At 41.5% G+C, this 21,228-nt stretch overlaps 1 protein-coding gene, 1 long non-coding RNA gene and 1 pseudogene across 3 annotated transcripts; 1 reads left to right on the forward strand and 2 right to left on the reverse strand.

The window, feature by feature from the left end:
• Positions 1–379: 379 nt before the first annotated feature.
• LOC119765161 lies at positions 380–1,593 on the reverse strand. The gene is made up of 3 exons (XR_005276531.1): positions 1,054–1,593; positions 884–973; positions 380–820 (listed from the first exon to the last, which is right to left on the reverse strand). It is a non-coding gene; the product is annotated as an uncharacterized LOC119765161 (long non-coding RNA).
• Positions 1,594–5,191: 3,598 nt separating this feature from the next.
• Positions 5,192–5,718, reverse strand: LOC6048357 (annotated as a pseudogene).
• A 10,868-nt stretch (positions 5,719–16,586) lies between these two features.
• Positions 16,587–20,152, forward strand: LOC6050608 (MICOS complex subunit Mic60). 2 transcript variants are annotated; one of them, XM_038248454.1, is made up of 7 exons: positions 16,587–16,796; positions 17,089–17,222; positions 17,283–17,482; positions 17,540–18,501; positions 18,563–18,791; positions 18,945–18,965; positions 19,072–20,152. In XM_038248454.1, the coding sequence occupies exons 1-7, from the start codon at positions 16,752–16,754 to the stop codon at positions 19,695–19,697; spliced, it is 2,217 nt and encodes a 738-aa protein (XP_038104382.1). In that variant the 5' UTR covers positions 16,587–16,751; the 3' UTR covers positions 19,698–20,152. The 2 variants fall into 2 exon arrangements, with proteins under 2 accessions (XP_038104382.1, XP_001867187.2); XM_001867152.2 differs by lacking the exon at positions 18,945–18,965.
• Positions 20,153–21,228: the final 1,076 nt, after the last annotated feature.

The following is a 21,228-nucleotide window of genomic DNA, read 5'->3' on the forward strand; positions in this document are numbered from 1 at the left end:
AGAATATTCTTTTGACAGATGTGAATGAGTATGCGAGTGTGAGTGAGAAACTGGGCCGAAACAACTTATCTACACTCAAAATAGTTTTCACTACAAAGTTGCATGAATATATATGTGATTTTTTTCCATTCAGTTTATCATGTAAGTTTGACGTGAACTTCCGGTGGTACAAAAATCTGCTGCGTACCGATATATGATGGCTGCTCACTTTTGCATCAGGTGGCATAAGCATGAACTTCATGTGAGATGTGCATGACATATCATGCATCATCCACATGATCATCACGTGGAGGCTGCATGATTTTTATTGCGGCTTTTTGCTGCTGTTTTCTATTATTAGAATATTTCTTTTTTGTCTTATTAAATTATACGCTGTGGATACTTTGCATAATTTTTTATTTTCAAAACAAATAGAACTTTCAATACAAAGTTTCAAAACTAATCACGAATCACACTTAGTTAATACCTAAAACACTTTAAAATCCATCAATCTGCTAAAAAAAACACACTTGGGCCAACTGCAGCAACTTCTCGAAGTCGGCGACGTACAACCGGTCATCGTCCTTTTCACTAAGTCGTGGAGTCCTTCTGCCCAGGGAAGATAGATGTGTGATGAGTGGCGCGGAGCTTTGAGGTGCAGAGAAGGCTTCTGGTCCTTCTTGGTGGAATACTTTGCAGCAGCAGCAGCAGCGGACGGGAGAGACATTTAATGGTGCTTGTCCCGAATGCTTTGTGCCACCCAAGTTCGATGCCTGTCCCGATGGCAACTGGTTGACAGCCGAAAGTTCCAACATTGGCATGTTCTGTTGGATTTTGTCCCCTGGAAATATACACAAGTTAGCAATAAGTTCATTTGAACAAAAAAAAAATGCAAAATACTTACCATCCGGTTTTAAAGATAGTGATTCACGAACTTTGCCTTTCAAAGAAAACTCAAACTCACTTCAAACCAAGGGGTTGGAAACTCTTAGATCTATAATTATTTTGTTAACCAGTATATCAAAATATATGTTAGTATACTTATTATTTCCTTCCAATCGCCAGTATACTTACCAATATACTAACAGTTTATTGCTGTTCGGTAAGTATACTAACAAGTATACTGGAATATCGTTAGTATACTCAGTATTCTTAAGTAATATTAGAGTTTCCAGCCCCTTGCTTCAAACGCACTTTTTGCTAAGTCGAGCGCCGGGAATAAACTGACGACTGACGACTGAAATCCTCGACAACCGAACCAAAAATTTGCAGACAGGAAATTCATGCAACCACCGATGCACCACTCACTCAAACAAATTTTCACCACAATGTTGCATGAAAAGGTGTATGGATTTTTTTCCATACCAGTTTCCATGCGTAGGTCGCATGATAATCATGCAAACCAAAACTCAGCTGACTGCAAACCACGCCTCCAAATTTTCAGGCATGGATTTCACGTGGCATTTAGTTGTATTAGTGTGAGCTGTGTGAAAATCAAGCAGATTTGACATGAATGCACTGTGACAGTTGCATGACTCATGCAAAACGATGTTTTCAACCAAAAAATTATTGTCACTGGAATTTTCATGCAATATTGTGGTGAAAGGTTTTTTGAGTGTAGATAACTTTTAATTAGGGAAGCGATCCCATGTTTTGGGTACTGACAAATATAAAAACTTCGGTTTCTCTGCTGCTTTTTTTTGTTGCTTGTAATGTTGAAATAATCGATGTTTTTATTGTTTCGGCCCAATTGACGATGTTTGTGTGGGTGTATCCGTTTATTTTTGTTTTCATTGCAAGGTTTGATACACAAAATTTTTTAGCTTGTATACACTGTCGGTTTAGCCGCGCTCATTTTGTTACGCGTACAAATTATTCAACAAATATCGTCATTAGGTTTCCCGTAAATCACAATTATCAATTTTATTGAATAATTTGTTAATATGTCATAAAAAATCTCATGGTTTTTATGATCTGGTGTTTGATTAACTTTTTTAAATGTATTTAGGTTTACTGGTATAATGAGTTGTGTGGAAGAGTTGGTATGAATGAGCTTGATATATATTAATCAATTTGTTTTCCAGGTTTTTCAGGTTAAGTTCATAACTAGTGGTATACGCGCACCAAATCGAAAAAAATGTTCGTAAAATTTTGTTGAATCAGTTGCGTCTTTTATTTATTAAGATTCCATAAATTGTTTTGTGATTTTAAAAGCCCTTCCTATATCACCGTTGATCAGAAGGTACGGCGTCGGGTAAATCGTAAATTTTCAAATAATGTGTTAAATTTTCTCGGTGGAAACTCATTTCTATAGAATCGTTTATCGAAAGACGCGCTGACATTTAGGATAGACAATTAGCGCGCGTTTGTTTTTTTTTAGTTTTTGATTCGATTGTGTGTAGCGGGACCTCGCGGATACTCTACAACGTGTTTTTAGAGCCTTTTATTTGATATTTTATTTTTCATAAGCCCTTCTTTCATCATCGTTGATTGGAAGGCATGCCGCCGGTTTAGTTCGTTTAAGTTATTGTTTTCATTTCATTACAGTCGGCTACGTGGTGTCCTTTTTTTCTTTTCGTTTATTTTCATTGATCGTAATAATTTATTCCAACTGGCAGTTTTAGTATTAACTCATCAAACTATCGATTTTATGAAGCGTAAAGCGTCTTTTATTTACTATTTTTGAAATTTGCTCGCGTTAATTGTACAGCCAGTAAAAATATATTGATAAGTCCAGCCCATAGCACTACTGCTCGGTTGGCACGCGTTCGGTTAATAAAAAAACTTTTTAAATAATCAATTATTTATCTTTCCGCAGCCGGCTGCCTAAGATTTAAAACTTTCAACCGATAAACAAAATGCCCATGGTCACATCACTGCCACTCGTGAATCCTGACCTCATACCCATCTACTAACCCCCTCAAAACTCATGTGATACTTTGTCGGAGAAGCAGTCGATTGGGCGGTCTCTATCACTCAAGTATCGGACTAACATTCCCATCCACTTCCCCGTGACTCTACCACTGGTCGTGGCCGGCGCCGGTATTGATCAGCATGATAGGGGCCTTTGAGAAGTTGCGAAGCGAGGAAAGATAGCACCCACTCATCTTCCACGGCTCGTGGATGTAACTTCTGGAGGTCCTGGTCAATAACGGAGTAGCAACTGCGGGTGGGCACCTATGCTTATGCTTATGCTTAAAATGTTTTTCTTTAAAGTTATACTTGATTGAGTGTTTGGTCTGTGCCAAAAATATCTGTACGTGTGGCAAGCCTGGTAAGTGGCATACATTTGCGTGCTTACACTGAAAGAAACCAACATTGCAATCTCAAGTGTTTTTTCACGTGAGATTCTCCAAAAATCAACACAATAAATTCACGTGTTTTTCCTTTGACATACACATGTTTAACATCTCAAATGGATGTGAAAATCAATAAAAATCAGCTGATTGCTAACGAAAAACCTTTCACTCATTTCTCGAATGCTGTTCACTTCATATTCAAATGAAATCCACTTGGATTTGCCCCATTTGACATTTCCTTTGATTTCGAGGTGAAAAACACGTTACACTGAAAGAAACCAACATAACAATCTCAAGTGTTTTTCCACGTGAGAGTCTCCAAAATTCTACACAATAAAACAGGGGTGCCCAAAGTTTTTGTAGGCCAGGCCAAATTTGATGCTCAAATGAGCATGCGGGCCAAATTTGCAAAATAGGAAATTTATAAAAAAAATGTAATAAGGATATTTAAATTTTTAAGACTTGAAAATACTACAAAATGAAAGTTTTTTTTTTTAATTTCCATATTTTTTTAATTTTTCGGTATTGAATTTATTTTTAGAAAAATTGTTTTTATATTTGAAAAATGGTGACATGTAACCTGAATAATTTATGTGACGACGTAATTTGATCTATTACAATCTTTTTTTTTTTTGAGAAGATTCGACAAAAAATTTTAGCGAACAAAGATTTATTCATCGAAAATTCACTAAAATTCATATTATTTTATCATAAACCCGAACATGCTCAAATTTGTCTAAAAGCATAGAAATGCCTTTTTAATTGATTTCAGCTTACTGCACTTAAATTTCCATTTATTTAATGATGTTTTTTGAAGAAATATTTTTGCTCCTAATATTTCGAGCCAGTTTTTTTATAATGGGTGGAGGGGAGAGTTGATCGACAACAGCTGTGTAAAATATTTGCCTCCGATTTCAACATTTATATAAATATATATCAAATATTTTCCTCCGATTTCAACATTTTGTGTAGCTGAATCAGATGGTAGTCAATCAGATTCGTTATTCAACTGTCATGAGCTCGAATCCCGAGATAAGGTTTCAAGTGCAAAGTAAGTTTGAGGGTCAATTCATAAGAGGGTCATTATGACTTTGAAATTAATATATAAAACTTATATTTTTGAAATTCTTGAAGATTTCTACCTAAGTCAAATTTGAACGTGTTTTATTTGGTATTCGATTTTATACATTTTTTTTTTTGATTATGACATATTTCCAAAAATGGTTGATGAAAATTTAAACAATATTTGCAAGTTCCACTCATTGAAACATATGAAATTGTTTAAATTATTATGGTTCTGGAACGTAATATTTGTGTCCCTAAATGGGGATCAAAATATTGATAAATCATTAGTTTTAATTAGCAAAAAAAAAATTTTAAAAGTATAACCCAAGTAACCGTGGGACTGTATATGGTAGCTTTAAATCCCCTCTATATCAACATATAAAGTATGCATACAGAGTCTCAAAACTTTATATTCACTTTATACGCATGGAGGTAAAATTGAGTGGCGACGGGTAGAGTTGATATAGAGTTATACCGCGGTAAAACGTCAAAATACTACCTTACCGACAGTATTTGAAATAGAAAAAAAAGCTTTGCGCGCAGCTCTCTCTCTCTCTCTCTCTCTCTCTTGGGAGAGTGCTTTTCACGCTGGGATGACGGTTTTTGAAAGCTTGTTTGCGTTTTTTTGCTGTGTTGTGCTTCATTCGAGATTCTAAACTGCGTGTTGATTTGATGTTCAGAGATGTTTCACCTAGAAGCCCTGCGCCAACCGTCTCGCCCGTCCTGAAATATGTTTACACGTATGATTTTTGTCGATAGAGTCTTCCTTCAGTTAGTTGCATGAAAAAAGAATACACTAGCCAGGTTGAAACAAAGTACATATTTATTTATCAATACACTTCAAATCTTTACAAGATATTGATAATCTTCACAATATTCATCGGATAACGGGCTAGGGCACGGAGCACCGATTGCGCACCCGGTCCCGAGGTCTTGGTGCAAGTTCCGCCGGCGGCACGCAGCTTCATGTGTAGCGAGGTGATTCCGAGGGACTTGCACTTTCCGCCTACGTATAAAGCGGCCACATAGCAGCGTAGGGCGAGCCTCGTCACGATCAGCCTTGACCTTCATGCCGCCGGTGCTCCGCCAGCTAGTTACTTGCCCAAAAGATCCGTAACGTGGACGAAGGTATCGTTGAAGCTGGCGTAGACGTATGCCACTCCGAACTCGATCTCGTCCGAGCAAAACCTGGTCCTCCTCCAAACGATTTTTCCTGCATCAACAAAAATACCACCAAATACTGCCAAACTTTCTTTGCTCTCACTAATGTTGAGTTAGTGTTTTGAAACATTTGAAGAAATGTCAAAGTGTGATGTAACTTTAAAAGGTTACTTTACATTGATATATAAAGCTTACCATTAATGCTTTGAAACATTATTGAGCTAAATGCTTTGAAACTTTAATTGGCTGTTCTATATGTCATTATACAGTAGATAATAATGTTTCAAGCTACAAATGTTTCGAAACATTGGGAAAGACTATTTAAAGTGTCATAGCATCGTGAAAGTTTATTTAGAGTGGATTTAGAGTTTTGATTTAGTGCTTCTGGTTACTTGGGAAGAGCACTTTACAAGTGGTTAACGGGCCATTTTACATGATCATTCTAAATGGGTCCGCGGGCCACAAATAATCACCTCGCGGGCCACGTTTGGCCCGCGGGCCATACTTTGGTCACCCCTGTAATAAAATCACGTGCTTTTCCTTTGACCCGCACATGTTTTACATATCAAATGGACTTGAAAACCATTTGAAACCAGCTGATCATAAGCGTCATTCTTGTTTCACCTGCTTTTCACTTCAGATTCAAATAAATGTCGGTGGCGAGAGCGAGACCGATACCGACGAGGATTAGAGCGAGACGGCAGACCCGAGGTCGGCCGATCGCGCCAGCGTTGCCACATGTACAGATTTATCTGTCATGGTACAGATTTTCAGCAAAGATTTGAGTACAGAATCTGTACGTACAGATGACAGATATTTGGGTCACCGTACTGATTTGTACAGATTTTCAGATAAAACAGATTCTTTCTCAAAATGATATTATTGAATAGTTGCAATTATCTCAACATTTAAAAACTTTTCATTGATTAAATCTAGTGTAACTTTTGAAACATTTAGAAATGGATCAAGCTTATATTTTTTAACGATCTTAGATCCATTTATGCTAGAATATTTTCTCTTAATACTAACCCCCAGTACGCCGCGGGTAATTGGCTCCCTCCCACTAACATTTACACACAAGATCCTCTGTAGTTTTAGGTTTTTCTTAGGTTTAAGAAAACTGCATTTACAAAAGCAGACTCATTGCTAACCAGGCTTCAGTACCGACAAGGACCTAACAAAAATAATGTATAGCATTTCGTTCTAATAAAGTTAAAACATAATTTCCAGCATTTCCCATTCTTCTCAAAAATGATTTAAAATGAAGGAGAACACAGGTAAAATAAAATCTAAAATATTTAAAAATTTAATAAAAGTTGAACTGAATCATACAGAAAATAATGAGTCATAAAGTTTATTGTATTTTTTTAAATTAATTTGAGTATATTTTTAAATTACATGAAAACAACATGATTTTTTATATTCATAATCTTGCTTTGCATTTAAAGCATTTTTTGCAAAAAAAAGTTTAATAATAAAAATTTTCTTTTTAGCATTCCATACTTTACATGCACTAAATTTGAAACATATTTACAACCGCCTTGTAGTTGCCTGAATATTAAAAAAATTAATCCTCGTTTTTCAAAACATTATTATTTGTTTCTTGAAAGGTAACGCCATCATGTCACATTAAACTATTTAATAAATGGAATCTGGTCAAAGTAAATTTTATTGAAAGTTTTCGATAAATCATGTTTTGCACCATCAACTGGGTCAATCGGGACTGCAGTCTGTATGAATATGGATTACAGTCTAGCTTAGATTATTTAATTCTTAAATTCCTAAATTCTTAAATTCTGAAATTCTGAAATTCTGAAATTCTGAAATTCTTAAATTCTTAAATTCTTAAATTCTTAAATTCTTAAATTTTTAAATTCTTAAATTCTTAAATTCTTAAATTCTTAAATTCTTAAATTCTTAAATTCTTAAATTCTTAAATTCTTAAATTCTTAAATTCTTAAATTCTTAAATTCCTAAATTCTTAAATTCTTAAATTCTTAAATTCTTAAATTCTTAAATTCTTAAATTCTTAAATTCTTAAATTCTTAAATTCTTAAATTCTTAAATTCTTAAATTCTTAAATTCTTAAATTCTTAAATTCTTAAATTCTTAAATTCTTAAATTCTTAAATTCTTAAATTCTTAAATTCTTAAATTCTTAAATTCTTAAATTCTTAAATTCTTAAATTCTTAAATTCTTAAATTCTTAAATTCTTAAATTCTTAAATTCTTAAATTCTTAAATTCTTAAATTCTTAAATTCTTAAATTCTTAAATTCTTAAATTCTTAAATTCTTAAATTCTTAAATTCTTAAATTCTTAAATTCTTAAATTCTTAAATTCTTAAATTCTGAAATTCTGAAATTCTTAAATTCTTAAATTCTTAAATTCTTAAATTCTTAAATTCTTAAATTCTTAAATTCTTAAATTCTTAAATTTTAAATTTTTAAATTCTTAAATTCTTAAATTCTTAAATTCTTAAATTCTTAAATTCTTAAATTCTTAAATTCTTAAATTCTTAAATTCTTAAATTCTTAAATTCTTAAATTCTTAAATTCTTAAATTCTTAAATTCTTAAATTCTTAAATTCTTAAATTCTTAAATTCTTAAATTCTTAAATTCTTAAATTCTTAAATTCTTAAATTCTTAAATTCTTAAATTCTTAAATTCTTAAATTCTTAAATTCTTAAATTCTTAAATTCTTAAATTCTTAAATTCTTAAATTCTTAAATTCTTAAATTCTTAAATTCTTAAATTCTTAAATTCTTAAATTCTTAAATTCTTAAATTCTTAAATTCTTAAATTCTTAAATTCTTAAATTCTTAAATTCTTAAATTCTTAAATTCTTAAATTCTTAAATTCTTAAATTCTTAAATTCTTAAATTCTTAAATTCTTAAATTCTTAAATTCTTAAATTCTTAAATTCTTAAATTCTTAAATTCTTAAATTCTTAAATTTTTAAATTCTTAAATTCTTAAATTCTCTTAAATTCTTAAATTCTTAAATTCATAAATGCTTTAATTCTTGAATTCTTAAATTCTTTGATATTTTTTAAATTTTAAATCTGGGTATGATTTGAAATTCTAGATTTTAATTTAGAATTTTAATTTTTTTGGATTTTAATTTTGAATTTGAAGGATTTTGAATATATGAATTATTGAATTATATTATTTTTATTTTATTAATTTTTAATTATTAGAATTTTAAAGCTTTGAATTTGTTTTTTTTTAATTTTGTTTTGTATATATATTTCTTTTTATTTTTTTTTATCTTAGATTTTTTTAGTTTTAATGTTTTAATTGTATTTTTGAATCTGTGTGTTTATGGATTTTCTCTTTGGTTTACTTCTTTTCAAGCAAAATACAAAATCCTTCCTTTTAATTTCAAGATTCTGCTTTGTGAGATTCGGCATCAAAAGGCAATTCGGAATTTTCAATATTATAATATCGATTACAAAATTATTGATACATTTATGACTTTCAGTTGCAATAAAATAAACAAATTCTGAATATTTAAGTTTTTTCACTAGAACTTTTGCAAACAAACATCGCGCGAAGTAACGTCACGCGAAGAAACGTCTTTCCTTGGCCATTTCTTGGATGTTTTTTATATGGAGTTTTGCGTTCCTTCCGAGCTGCATATCAGCGTTTAGTGTTGTCATAAGATTGTTCAAAATGCATGTTAAAAAAAGATTTTAACAAAAAATATACCGTACAGATAATGGTACAGATATTCGCCATGCTTGGTGCAGATAAGACAGATTTTTGGACCCTCTGATACAGACGAGCATGTGGTAACACTGATCGCCTGACGACGAACGACGAGCAGAGTTCCTTCGACCGCCGCGAGAATCGGACGTCAAAAGTGTTGTCGCGTGTACTCAGCCGGAAATCTTAATATTAAACTATCTTAAACTAAACAAACGTGTTTTGGTTTATCACATGGGGGCTCAACCACGATTTCCCGCGAGTTGTTGAGCTGCGTGAGAGTGTTTCCGCGTGCCAAATCGCGAAAAGTTGGAATTTGGCTGATGGCGTCACCAGAGTCCGCCATTTTGCCTGAGTGAAGAAGGAACGTGTGTGCGTGTGTGTGACGAACGAGAGAGTTCACACATACCACAGTGAGAAACGAGACTCCGCGAGTAGTGAGAGAAGAGAGAGCATCTCCGCACTCGTAGTGCAAGTGTGTTAGTGAGGCGAACGATGTACGACCGGGAAAAGCTTCAAAAGCTAACGGTGAAAGAGCTGCGCGAGCTGTGCGCGAAGAAGAACGTGTCAGTGAGTGGCAGAAAAGCAGTGCTGGTGAACCGGTTGCTGGAAACGGTTCGCGAAAGTGATTCCGAGAGCGACGACTCGTTGTTTTCGGCGCTCGACGTGATGTCGTCAACGAAGAAGGAAAAGAAGAACGCGAAGAAAGAGGACGCGCCGCGGGCATCGCAGTTCACCTTCAACGACATCGGAGACTCCCTCGAGAAGTTCTCTGGGGAAAGTGCAGACAGTGATGTGTGCGAGTGGCTGGAAGAGTTTGAGAAAGCTTGCGAAACGTTTGGGTGGAATGATGTGCAGAAGTTTGTGTACGGCAGACGGCTGCTGAGTGGCACCGCTAAGCTTTTCGTGCAGAGTTCGACCGGATTGAATGACTGGGGCACGCTGAAGAATGCCCTGGAGGAAGAGTTTGAAGTGAAAGTGTCAAGTGCCGAGATCCACGAGCTGCTGCGTGGCCGTAAGAAGAAGAGCGACGAAAGCTTTCTGCAGTACATCTACCACATGCAAAGCATCGCAAAGCGCGGCCACATCGACGAAGAAACCGTGTGTGAGTATGTGGTTCGGGGCATCGTCGATGATCCCGTCAACAAAGTAGGCCTGTACGGTGCACGCACACTGGCAGAGCTGAAAGAGCGTGTGAAGCAGTACGAGAAGATGAAGAGCCAAATGCGCGACGTGAGCCGGAGCGCAAAAGTGTTTGTGAAGAGCGAGAGAGCGAAGAAAAGTGAGACGCCGCGAACGGCGAGAAGTGAGAAGAGTGAGAGTGCACACACGGCGAGCGACGGCGTTCGTTGCTACAACTGTGGAAGCCGAGGCCACTACGCGAACGACTGCGAGGCGAAGTCGCGTGGTCCGAAGTGTTTCGTGTGTAGTGAGTACGGGCATCGAGCGAGAGAGTGTCCGAAGAAGGAGGTGCGAGAGAGAAAGGAAGACTCCGAGCTACACACCGTTGCCGAAACGAAGATGCCAGTGGTGGAGATTGCGGTGGGCAATTCTCTGCTGCGTACGCTGTTCGACACGGGTAGCCGTTACAACGTGCTGTGTGTGAGTGCGCACAAGAAAATCGGTGAACCGCCGATGAACACGACGCCGATGATCTTCCGTGGTTTTGGTGCTGCCGAGACGCGAGCGTGTGGCACGGTGACGATCGATGTGTGCGTCGACGGTGAGACGTACCCGAGCATGATGTTTTACGTCGTGCCGACTGGATCGATGTCGTACGATGCGATCCTGGGTATGCAGGCGTTGCACCACCTGGATGTGTGCGTGAAACCGGATGGAGTCGTGTTCAAGAAGAAGTGTGAGGCGCAGGAGGAGGTGGAGAGTGATGAGGTCAATGACCTGATGGCGTTGACGAGCGGAAAAAGTGGTGTTACTCTCGACGTGGCGCCGCGGTATGCTGCTGAAGTGGGAAAGCTGGTCGCAGATTACAAGCCGAAAAGTGAAGTGAGAAGCCGAGTGGAGACGCGAATCATTCTGAGCGATGAGACGCCAATTCACATCGCGCCGCGACGATTTGCGCCGAAGGAGAAGAAGATTCTGGAGAAGACCATCGACGAGTGGTTGAAGGCTGGAATCGTCAAGGAAAGTGTGAGTGAGTTCGCGAGTCCAGTGACGCTGGCCCCGAAGAAAGACGGCTCGATGAGAGTGTGTGTGGACTACCGCCAGCTGAATAAGCGCATCGTGAAGGACTGCTTTCCGATGAGAAACATTGAGGACCAAGTGGACAAGCTGAAAAGTGCCAAAGTGTTTACCACCCTCGATTTGAAGAACTCCTTCTTCCATGTGCCAGTTGAAGTGTCCAGCCAGAAGTACACGAGTTTCGTGACACACGCCGGGCAGTACGAGTTCGAGAAAACCCCGTTCGGGCTGAGCAACAGTCCAGCGAGCTTCAGCCGTTTTGTTGCGGATGTGTTCCGTGAGCAGATCCGGAAGGGGCACATGATGATCTACGTGGACGACGTGATTATCCCGTCCGCGACGGAGGAGGAGAACATCGTCGTGCTGAAAGAGGTGCTGGCAGTGGGTGCAGAGTACGGAGTGCAGTTCAACTGGGAGAAGTCGCAGTTCCTGAAGAGTGAGGTCGAGTATCTGGGTTACGTGATCAGTGGCGGAGGCTACAATGTGTCACCCGCGAAGATCAAAGCAGTGAAGAACTACCGTGAGCCGAGAAGTGCGAAGGAAGTGCAACGTTTTGTGGGACTAACCAGCTACTTCCGCAAGTTCATCCCCGGATACGCACTGATAGCAAGACCCTTGACGTCTTTGCTGAAGAAGGAAGCTCAGTTTGTGTTCGGCGAGACCCAGAGAAGAAGCTTCGAGAAGCTGAAAGAGTGCCTTGTGAGTGACCCAGTGCTGAAGATCTACGATCCCGACGCCGAGACCGAGCTGCACACAGACGCCTCGAAGGAAGGTTACGGAGCTGTCCTGCTGCAGAAGAGTGACGACGGTAGGTTTCACCCGATCTACTACATGAGCAAGCAGACGACGAGTGCCGAGAAGAACTACAGCGCGTACCTCCTCGAAGTGCTAGCTGTCGTACGTGCCGTGGAGAGATTCCGCGTTTACCTGCTGGGAGTGCCGTTCAAGATTGTGACGGACTGTGTGGCGTTCAAACATACCGTCAAGGCGAAGAAGCTCAACCCGACTGTGGCGAAGTGGGTGATTGCGTTGGACGAGCACAAGTACCACGTGGAACACCGCGCTGGGAGCAGGATGAAGCACGTGGACGCCCTGAGTCGAGCACCAGTGATGCTGACGGTAAGTGACCCGCTAGTAGAGATGATCAAGAGTGCACAGCAAAGAGACGAGAGGTTGCGAGCGATAACCGAGCTGCTGAAGACGCAAGAGTTCGAGGACTACTTTGTCAACGGAGACGTCCTGATGAAAGTGGTCAACGGTCGCGAAGTCGTCGTAGTTCCTGCCGAGCTACAAGGAGAGGTGATCAAGCAAGCGCACGAGAACGGGCACTTTGGTGTGCGCAAGCTCGAGGAAGTGATCAAGCGCGACTACTACATTCCTCAACTCACCACGAAGATCAAGCGCCAGATCGAGTGTTGTGTGAAGTGCATCCTAGCGGAGAAGAAGCGCGGCAAAACCGATGGTTTGCTGAACCCGATTGCGAAGGGCGAGGTCCCGTTCGATACTTACCATGTCGACCACCTTGGCCCAATGGATGTGACCGAGAAGCAGTACAAGTACCTGTTCGTGGTTGTGGATGCGTTCTCGAAATACGTGTGGATCTACCCGACGAAGACGACGAACGCACAAGAAGCCATCCAGAGATTGCGCCAACAGAGCGAGCTGTTCGGAAACCCGAGAAGAATCGTCAGTGACAAAGGAGCAGCGTTCACTTCGCACGACTTCAAGGAGTACTGTGCGGAACAGAACATCGAACACGTGGAGGTGACAACAGGCGTGCCGAGAGGGAATGGTCAAGTCGAGAGAGTCAACCAGGTGATCTTGGCGATGCTGACGAAGCTGAGCGTGCACGACAAGACGAAGTGGTACAAGCACGTGGCGAACATACAGCGGAGGATCAACGCGAGTTTCCACCAGACCACCGGAGTTTCCCCGTTTGAGGCCATGTTCGGAGTGCAGATGCGTCACGAAGGTGACCTGCGCTTAAGTGAGCTGCTGGAGGAGATCAAGGTGGCGCAGTTCGACGATCAGCGAAACGAGATCCGAGCGAAGGCACGAGAGTCCATCGAGAAGGCCCAAGAAGAACAGCGACGATCGTACAACCTGCGGGCGAAGCAAGCCCCAAACTATCGAGAAGGCGATGTTGTGGCGATCAAGCGAACGCAGTTTGGCCCTGGCAAGAAGTATGCGGCCGAGTTCCTCGGTCCGTACAAGGTGACGAAGGTGAAGCCGAACAACCGTTACGACGTCGAGAAGATCTGTGGGGAAGGCCCACGGAAGACGAGCACAGCGGCTTCCCACATGAAGCTGTATCGGGTCCGGAGCCCGGAACCTCTTCAGGATGACCGTGTCGGTGGCGAGAGCGAGACCGATACCGACGAGGATTAGAGCGAGACGGCAGACCCGAGGTCGGCCGATCGCCTGACGACGAACGACGAGCAGAGTTCCTTCGACCGCCGCGAGAATCGGACGTCAAAAGTGTTGTCGCGTGTACTCAGCCGGAAATCTTAATATTAAACTATCTTAAACTAAACAAACGTGTTTTGGTTTATCACATAAATTTCATATCGATTTGCCCCATTCGACATTTCCTTTGATTTTGAAGTGAAAAACACATTAGATTTAAATGTTTTGGTTTTTGAATGCGAGTGGCGAAAAACTCGCCATTAGTAAGATGGCCACGGACGATGCTGGTGGAAAAATTGCTTTGCGGAGAGAAATATTCAATATAATTGGGTCCTAAAATGAAGCTTAGATTGCTGATGTTATTGTTTACAGCGATAAAGCTGATTTTTCTGAGTACAATAACCCTTTGTACGACCACAAAGAGTTTAAAATGGATTTTTAAATAAATTTTGAAAAATTATCCTCGCGGTCCTTCTTGACAGAAAAGCTCCTACTTGACAGCTCGTTCTAAGGGGACCATAGTTGATCCATCAAAAAAAATGTTGTCTTGTCATTTTTTTTTGCATTTAAATGAAAAAAAAAAAGATCAGAAATGGTTTTTAATCGTGTTTTTTACCGTTGTACATAAAAATTGACATAGGGCTTTAGTACCCAATTGACATAATAAATAGAAATAAAAACTATTTATAATTGAAACCGTAACAAAAAATAAATGCATGATAAGAAAACCCCTCTCATTATTTTGCTCATTTGAAAACCAATGGAAAACCATTCGATTTACACTACAAAACCATTTAACATTAATGAAAAAAGCATTGTGAATTCATGTGCATCGTCACATGAGGTTAATGTGTTTTGCTTTTGAATTTACCGCGTCGCGCGTTTAGAATTTTCGAAGTGATTTCCACGTGATAATCACAAGCAAAGTCGAATGGGGCAGATTCACGTGTAAAACATGTGATATTGCTATGCGCCTTTCTTTCAGTGTACTCGAGGCGGTGCTGTTGCTGGTAAGTGTATAGCCTAAATAGTTTTTTGTTTTGTAGATTTAATCGAGCACTAGATCGAGCATCATAGCATCAAACTCTTCATATGACGAAGATAGGCGTTTGATTAGAAAGGTTTTAAGCGAAGATATCGATTTTTAAGCGAAGATAGCGTTCGAATGGTGAACGCCCGAAATGTCAAAATCACGCAGTGGTACCAGCATTTCGAAAAAAGTGTGCCCTGGTATGACAGCCATACTTTTTTTCTAATGTTAGTGCTACTGCGCGATTTTGACAATTGGGTCCTAAAATGAAGCTTAGATTGCTGATATTATTGTTTACAGCGATAGAGCTTATTTTTCTGAGTACAATGACCCTTTGTATTGTGGATTTAGCTCGTAGCTGGATTTTCTGGCATCTTCTCACGGTCATTGGAAACGGTCGTGGATAGACCTAGGGGTTCCCAGTTGGAGTGAAAAAATTCAAATTATAGAAAAATTATGGATTAAAATTTTGCTTTTTTATGACTTCTCCGACATCAGGAATAATTTTTTGAACATGCTCGCAATTTTTTTATTCGGTCGGAAAAATATTATTTTTCTTGAAAAAACTTTCATTCTTAATCACATGATCATCCCTAATTCTGGCTCGATGCCGCCATCATGCGACCGCGTGCTCCGTTTGTTTGCCAACAAAGCTGCAGCTGGATGGTGAGACGAAGTGAGGGGGGAAGAGATTTTGACATTTTTATGCCCGCATCTGACCCGCCGTCTATTTCGTCGGTCACTGAGTCGCCGGTCGTTTCCAGTGACCGAGTCCAGCTAGGAACTGATCGTACAATAAGGCATTCTAGTCAGAAATTTACTAACACATTCAAAGTATGTTTACATTACAGCTGGACGTTTGTTTGCATCAGGTTTCCTATCTCTTTCTAGCAAAAGTTTTTTGTCCGGCGACTTCTAGCTGGATTTTTTGACTGATAGCTCGATATGTCAGACAACATACTTCGCAGGGCTGTGACAGCTCGAGCTCGATGATTGTTTGCATCAGGACACCGTGACGAGAAGTTCTTAATTTTTGGGTTAAATTATATTTTTTTTACTGGGCCTAGAAAGCCTTATACGACCACAAAGAGTTTAAAATGGATTTTTAAGTCAATTTTGAAAAATTATCCTCGCGGTCCTTCTTGACAGAAAAGCTCCTACTTGACAGCTCGTTCCAAGGGGACCATAGTTGATCCATCGAAAAAATGTTGTCTTGTCAATAATTTTGTTGCATTAAAATGAAAAAAAAAAGTGATCAAAAATGGTTTTTAATCGTGTTTTTTACCTTTGTACATAAAAATTGACATAGGGCTTTAGTACCCAATTCGGGCGTTCACAATTCGAACGCCATCGTCGCTTAAAAACCTGGATATATTACCCCTAGTTGGTTTGTTTAGTTTAGTCTTAATTCGGGTGAATTTTAACCAGCGCAAGAACCAGCGTGTAGCTCTAAGTGCTACAAATTTTACCCAACTTATTAGGTTTTACGCCGACTCGATTTGGAGGTTAGAAGGAGTGCACTGTTTACAAGGACCATGTAAACAGTGCACACGAGCTGTCAAATGACGTCACGGCGTAAAACCTAATACAGACAATCTGGCAACACTGAAAACTTTACTACCCAAAGTTGAGTTCGATAAAATTAAATTATTATGCACAAAGCTTAATTGAGCAAATTTCGATTTTCGTGCGCAACCCAACTGTCAAAATAAAAGTGTGCCCGCACCGCACCGCACAGCTGTCATCTGTCACTCTGCTGCTGTGAAAATTTCGCTCTGCCGTCATCCCCGTCGTCGTCGGATTGAGATCCGTTTTTGCTGTGTCGCTTCTTTTTTCTCCGTGCTGCGGTCAGGTGCGTGAGTGAGTGTCTCGCGGAGTTCTTCGCCTGGAGGAATCGATCCACCGCCATGTATCGTTTGCTAGTGCAGAAAACGGTCCTCAACGGGGCCAAGGTAAGGATGGCTCGAGCGGAGGTAGTCCTTTTTCGGGGTTTGTTGGTTTTGAGATGGTTGGAAAGTACCAGCTCGGTTTGCACAGTAGGCGAGTAGGACGTCTCAGCGACGGGGCAAAGCGAAAGGTGTTATGTCATAACACAGAAGAGCGTAGAAGACCACGCAAATAGCTGCTGCTGCAGCCGCGCTAATCGGAAATGTCATTATCAATGCCAAACTCAGCAGGCGCGGGGATTAGTGACTTGTTTGCTGCCGTAAATATCGATGACGACGGTTTGATTTTTCGTTGCAGCGTCAGAGCAACCATGTTCTGCGTAGCCTCAGCACAAGAGGAGGACTTCCGGAGTTTCGCGAAGCGGGTTTCGGTAAGGTGTTGGTTGTGCTGTCGCCGTTCCTGATCGGTGGAGGAGTGGTGACCTACGCCAAGTAAGTGGCCACAAGAGTTACTATTCTAAAATTGTTTACAAGACAATATTTTGGTTCCAGATACGACAACGAGTTCCGCAAGACCCTAGTCAGCAACGTACCGGCGTTGGAACCGGTGCTGAAGGTGCTACTGCAAGAAGAAAACCCGCTGGACGATGTTACGAAGAAGCTGGATGAAATTTCCAGCACCATCAGCGGTTACACCTCAAGCATCACCGGATTCTTCACCGGTGGCGAGTCGGAGAAGCAACCGGAGAAAAGTGAGTGGACTATTTGAGCTTGAAAAAACACTCGACTAATCATATGGTTTATTGCAGAGCCCGACCTGCCACCGATTACCCGTTCCAAGTCGGTTCACGTGCCCGTTCCATCTCCACCACTGCCCAAGCCGGAACCTATCGTGGAAAAGTCCAGCACATCGGCAAAGTCGGCTCCTGTCGTAGAGAAGGCAAAGCCCGCACCGGTCACGAAACCAGCGGCAGCTGCTCCCAAGGCCGCAGCTCCGGCAGCAGCTGCCGCCACCGCCGCGGCCGCTCCCAAACCGATCTCGGCTAGTCACGGTGAAGAAGTGCCCAAGTCGATCAGCGAACTCGAGCGTCAAATCGATATCGCCGCTGCTACGGCCATCAAAGAGTACGGCAAGGCCGTCCAGGTTCTGAAGGCTTACACGGAGGAGGTGAAGAAGGTCGTCGATGAATCCGTGGACAAGCTGGACACGTCGAGCTGGGTGTTGCTGCGTAATCGCACCAGTGCCAGGGACAGCGCGCTGAAGGCCGCTGAGGACGCCGCCGAAGACGCTCGCGAGAACATTGAAAAGCTGCACCGCCTGCTGGACAGCAAGGACATCAAATGTTCCGACGAGCTGAAGGGCAAGGCCCGCGAAAACATCGCCGCCTATTTGGAACATTTGAAAAAGGCCAAGGCGGACGTCTTCAAGGCACGCGATTTGGCCACGTACGGTGAAAAGTACTGGAAGAACGTGGAGTCGGCGAGAAACTTCTTCATCGACGAGATTGAATCGCTCTTCCCTGGCATCAATTTGACGGAGAAAAAGTTGAACATTTCCAAGGACGACCTGGACCTGTTCATCGTGCACGCCTTCACGCAGGTGGTCGCCCACCAGAAGGAACTGCAGAAGCTGCAGATCGAGGGTGATCAACAATTGAAGCGGGCGCTGGAGGCCGTTCGAGGAAGTGACCAGAGCGAAGCCGTCAAGTCACAGCTGGAGTACGAGATTGCAAAGGAGCGCCGTGAGCTGAACTTGAAGAACCAACGAAAGGTACACATTCATGATTTGCCTTTTCCATAACAGTAGTTATTCAAAGTTACTTCCGTTTTAGCTTCTAGCGATCCGCGCCGAGCTGGAGCGCGATCTGCGCAACCAGATGAAGCGTCAGTCGGAAGCGCACACAGACCACCTAACCGACGCGCTGGCCCAGAAGGAAGTCGAGATGAAGCGCAAGTTCCAGCGCGAGTTGGACGAAAAGATCACGACCGAGCAGGCCGCGTACAAGCTGCAGCTGGCGGCGATGTTGGGCAAGCTGAAGGGCATGGATGCCGCACTGAAAGGTAGGAGTTTGACCGTTTTCAAAATCAACTGTGATTTGTCTCCACTAACAGTTGTGTGTTTGTGTGTTTTTGTCTTTTCCTGTTTCTCTTCATTCATCGTAATAAACATTTTACATGTCTTCATCATGCTAACACACACATATTAAAACGCAGAGATCGACGACGGCATGAAAGGTACTTGCCAAACTGACTACTTGAATTTTACATCTTTTTTTTTGAATTCTTTTTTTTCGTTTATTCTATACAATTTCCCACTAAACGTTTCGATTCTCACCCTCAGAGCGCGCCGATGCCGAGAAGAGTGCCCACCAGGCCCAAGCCCTGTGGGGAGCCTGCCAGTCGCTGTGGGCGTCGATCCGTAGCGGCCAGCCGGGCAAGTCCTGGCGCGAACAACTGCGACCGCTCAAGGACGAAATTAGCGCCGTTGGTCGGGCGGCCGAAGGTGACGAACTGGTTGGTGTGGTGCTAAAGGGTTTGCCGGAGCAGGCAAAGGGCCGCGGTGTCTACCCGGAGGATGCCCTGCGCGAACGGTTCATCAAGGTGGAAGAGGTGGCCCGTAGGCTGGCGTTGATTCCGGCCGAAGGTGCTCGCCTGCCGATGTACTTCCTGTCGTATCTGCAGGCCGCCCTCATCGCCCGCCCCGATGTGCCCATTTCGAAGGACGAGCTGGAGAACAAACCGTTCGATTTCGCCAAACTGGACACGTACGACATCCTGAACCGCGCCCGCTACTGGCTGGATCGGGGTGACCTCGTCAAGACCGTTCAGTACGTGAACCTGCTCCAGGGTGCGCCCCGAAAGGCTGCACTGGACTGGTTGAACGAGGCCCGTCTGCTGCTCGAGACCCAACAGGCTGCCAGTACGCTCATGGCTCACGCCGCCTCGAGTGGAGTTCGTTTCCTGTAAAACACAACAGCCAGCAGCGTCTGTTGTTTTCTGTTTACGTGTCCCATTTAATTCCACCCAACGACTCCAGCTGTAAGATTCAAAAGTTCTAAAAAGAGGCGGGAACCGCGACTTGTGCGAGCGACGACAGTGGTTATTAATTTTTTTAAAGTTTAACGACATTTAGCTGAAAATCCCATTCTAGTAGCGAAGAAGAGAATGTACCGGAAACATTTTCAAGTATTGCGCCGAAACTAATAATGAAGAAAAATGAAGATTGTGCTGGGAAGGAAAATTAGATAACCGAGTGGTGCTTCTGTTAGGATTGAGCAATCGGAACAGACAGGTGAAAGTGAAATGGCATTGGCAAAGTTTGCGGGAGCGGAGAGGTTGGATATTTTGTTCAAAATTCAAACAAGTACTTTGTAAGGCACATTAATTTAATAAACAAACATAAATCCAGTCCTGCAGTTGAATTGATGACTTATTTGCGCTATTGAGAACATATGTTGAACCTTTTATCCAGACTTTATTCAAAAATGGTACGGGAATTAGGTTTGGGAGCGACCGTGACTGACTGGTTACGGTGTTCGCTTTGTAAGCGAATGGTTCTGGGTTCGATGCCCATTTGCTCCCAACGAGAAAGTTTAGAACACAGAAATTTTAAATGATTAATATGAATGAAAAATCAAAGCCACTCGAGGCGGGGTTCGATTCCCCGTCCTTTGGGTTGGTAAACCAAAAATCTCGGAGCGTATGGTAGTGTCCCCACGCTTCTTCCTCAAGGTTATTGTAAGACTTATAGTAACCTTGCTTCTTCCTCCCCTGTCGATTCAGAATTGTGTTGTTGTTCGAACACTCTGTGCTTAAACTCAACCCAATTCAAACGAATAATGTCTCTGCGATACGACTTTACTGAGTAGGCCTGGCCGCTTTAACGCTTGTGATGTTTCAATGCATTCTAATGCAATGGCGCACTACAGATGTTAATAAATAACAAGAAGAGTGCTAGGCGTCATCTAACCTAAGGCACTCTCCAGGATCCCTTCGAAAGATTGGATCTGATTAGATTAGATTAGAAATGGTACGGGAATTAGGTTTAAAAACACGGTTGTGGTATAAACAGAAAGAAAAAGAAATCTGTCTCGTACATTTTCTCACTGAAAATAATTTTATTTAATAACAGTTTTGAAAATTTCATTACAGCCACATAAGCCTTCACGACAAAGGGGAGTGGGTATAAAAAAAGCATTGAAGTTGAGGTCCAAAAAACTTTAAAAAAAATCTTGAATTTGCTCGCATTTACGTAAATCTTGATCAACTGCAATGCTCTTAGTTGCATTCGAAAGGTATTCTGGAACTCTTCACAATGTGCCATACACAACTAGAATTAGTTTGACTTTTCTCAAAGCTGTTGCAAATTACTGTACAAAATAAATATTTTTAAAAACTTACCTTACCTTTTTGCAACAGCTCCGACACCCTTACTCCCTCAGGTCAAAAGTTAGGGAATTCCTACGGTATTAACTGTTTGACCAATCGTAGTTTTTGC

This window comes from Culex quinquefasciatus, chromosome 1 (assembly GCF_015732765.1).
Source record: "Culex quinquefasciatus strain JHB chromosome 1, VPISU_Cqui_1.0_pri_paternal, whole genome shotgun sequence".
Classification (NCBI taxonomy): Eukaryota; Metazoa; Arthropoda; class Insecta; order Diptera; family Culicidae; genus Culex; species Culex quinquefasciatus.

What these genes read in the sequence shown, in the direction of transcription:
- LOC6050608 (XM_038248454.1), top strand. Translation starts at nt 16,752, where the DNA reads ATGTATCGTTTGCTAGTGCAGAAAACGGTCCTCAACGGGGCCAAG. An exon ending in GGAGTGGTGACCTACGCCAA is followed by an intron (nt 17,223 to 17,282) that starts GTAAGTGGCCAC and finishes TTTTGGTTCCAG; the next exon opens with ATACGACAACGAGTTCCGCA. An exon ending in GGAGAAGCAACCGGAGAAAA is followed by an intron (nt 17,483 to 17,539) that starts GTGAGTGGACTA and finishes GGTTTATTGCAG; the next exon opens with AGCCCGACCTGCCACCGATT.